Raw genomic sequence first — 1,837 nt, 5'->3', positions numbered from 1 at the left:
CTTTGAATTGTTAAGATAAACTGTAGCTTCAGTATGAACAGGACCAGGAGAGAGGGTGGAAGAACAAACCCTGTCTATGGAATTGCCTCCAACTTTATTCCTTTCTTTAAGTAAACAATTTTTATTTGCTGGGAGTCACCGCACCTGTGCGCCAACAAAAAAAAATACCTCTAAAGGTTTCCGCAAATAAATGGGTTTGGATAAGCACTAATCTAATTCTCTAGACCTGTTTCCTCATACCTTCCTTAACATTGCATATGTATGACAGGGAACTGTGCTGTGCTCCTACAAGGCAAAGACATGTGACGGGTTTGTGCACTGCGACCTGCTCCGGAACGTCCAGGGCTTCTCCTCTGTGATGCGACAGAATTCCCAGAGCCCCTCTACCAATCGCAGCGCTGCGGGCCAGGAAACGAGGACCGCTGGGTACCGGTAACTCGTTTCAAAATTGCTACCAGGAGTAGCTGCAAAAGCGAGCGAGTTCAGCTCTGTGAGAAACAGCACCTCCATGCCTCAGGACGGGAAGGGCGCAGAGATGGCCTGTCTCTCAAACGGTCCAACAGAAACTGAATTAGAAATGGGAGACCTGGCAGAACTCTGTAAGGCCTTGGAGAAGCTCCATGAGCTCCCTGCAGAGGAGAAGGGTGAGAAGGCTTTTCTACGCTCCCGCCTCCATGAGCAGTCTCAGCTCATCTGCATACTAAAGAAACGAGGCGATGAAGCCCAAATGCGTTGCAAGGCACTGGAGCAGCTCAACGTGGAGTTGGAGGAGCTGAGGATGAAGGATGCTGCAAACCTGAAAAGCCAGACCCAGCGGGCTCAACAGCTGGAGGCGCGCTTTATGGACCTGGCTGCCAACCACGAGGACATGATCTACTTCAAGGATGAGCACAAGCGTCAGAACATGCAGCTGAGGGAGGAAAATAAGCATCTCAGACAGGAGAACCAGAGTCTCTTCAGCCAGGCTCTTAGGGAGAAGGAGGCCGAGATACTCCAGTTAGCTTCCCAGGAGAAGATGGTCTCTCAAGAACTGGATGCCTTAAAGGAGACCTGGGCTCAAGAGAGAGGCAGAGCTCGGGAGCGAGAGAAGGAGCTGCTGGAAGCTCAGAGCAAACAAGCCAGTGATCATGCCAGGGAAGTTCATTCACTGAGAAGCCAGGTACAAACCCTGGAGAAGTACCAGCAAGTGATTGCACAGCTGGAGCAGGCAGAAAAGCAGCAAAGAGTTGAGGGCAATGAGTTGCAGGCCAAGCTGGACAGGGTGAGCCGGGAGAAGGAGGAGCTCTTGCATTTGGCCATGGACAGGGGCAAAATGCTGCAGGAGAAGCAACGGGAGGTCCAGCGGCTAGAGAAGAAGTTGGAGGCTGCAGAGAAGGCTAAGCAAATTGCTGATGAGCGCTTTGAGAGGCAAGCAGCAGCAGTGGACAGCAGGCTGAGGGTCCAGGAGCTGCAGCGGCGGCTGGAGGGAAGTGAGCAGGCATATAATGAGCTGCAGATGCAGTTTGAAGCTTACAAGAAACACAGCATAGACTTGCTCACTAAAGAAAAAAAGCTGAATACCAAACTCCGCCACTTCACTGCATGATCCTCACACCTCCTTTCCTCACCCAGTTCTCAGCAGGAATATCTACTACTCCAGCTTTATTTTTTGTGATCTTACCTGATTTCTCATTACTGCACCTGCAGTCTTAACAATGGTCTGGTTTGTAGCTCATTTCTATTATGCTCCCATGTGTCTCTAGTGGGTTATGGAATAGAGAAAGATCCCACACAATTTACTGATTCATTTGATGCACCTTTTGGTTGATTGCACGATTTCACAATGATTGCACGCTTA

The 1,837-nt window shown here is 50.0% G+C and overlaps 1 protein-coding gene across 1 annotated transcript; it reads left to right on the top strand.

Annotated features, from left to right (window-relative positions):
* The first annotated feature begins 433 nt into the window (after positions 1-433).
* On the top strand, positions 434-1,635 carry CCDC89 (coiled-coil domain containing 89). The gene has a single exon (XM_090031775.1). It carries the CDS (start codon positions 509-511, stop codon positions 1,583-1,585), a length of 1,077 nt encoding a protein of 358 aa, XP_089887901.1. The 5' UTR covers positions 434-508; the 3' UTR covers positions 1,586-1,635.
* The last annotated feature ends 202 nt before the right edge of the window (positions 1,636-1,837 follow it).

This window comes from Crocodylus siamensis, chromosome 1 (genome assembly GCF_052110815.1).
Source record: "Crocodylus siamensis isolate JL-2025a chromosome 1, ASM5211081v1, whole genome shotgun sequence".
NCBI lineage: Eukaryota > Metazoa > Chordata > Crocodylia > Crocodylidae > Crocodylus > Crocodylus siamensis.
Note: the sequence above shows the minus strand (reverse complement) of the source record. Positions and strands in the feature narration are given on the sequence as shown.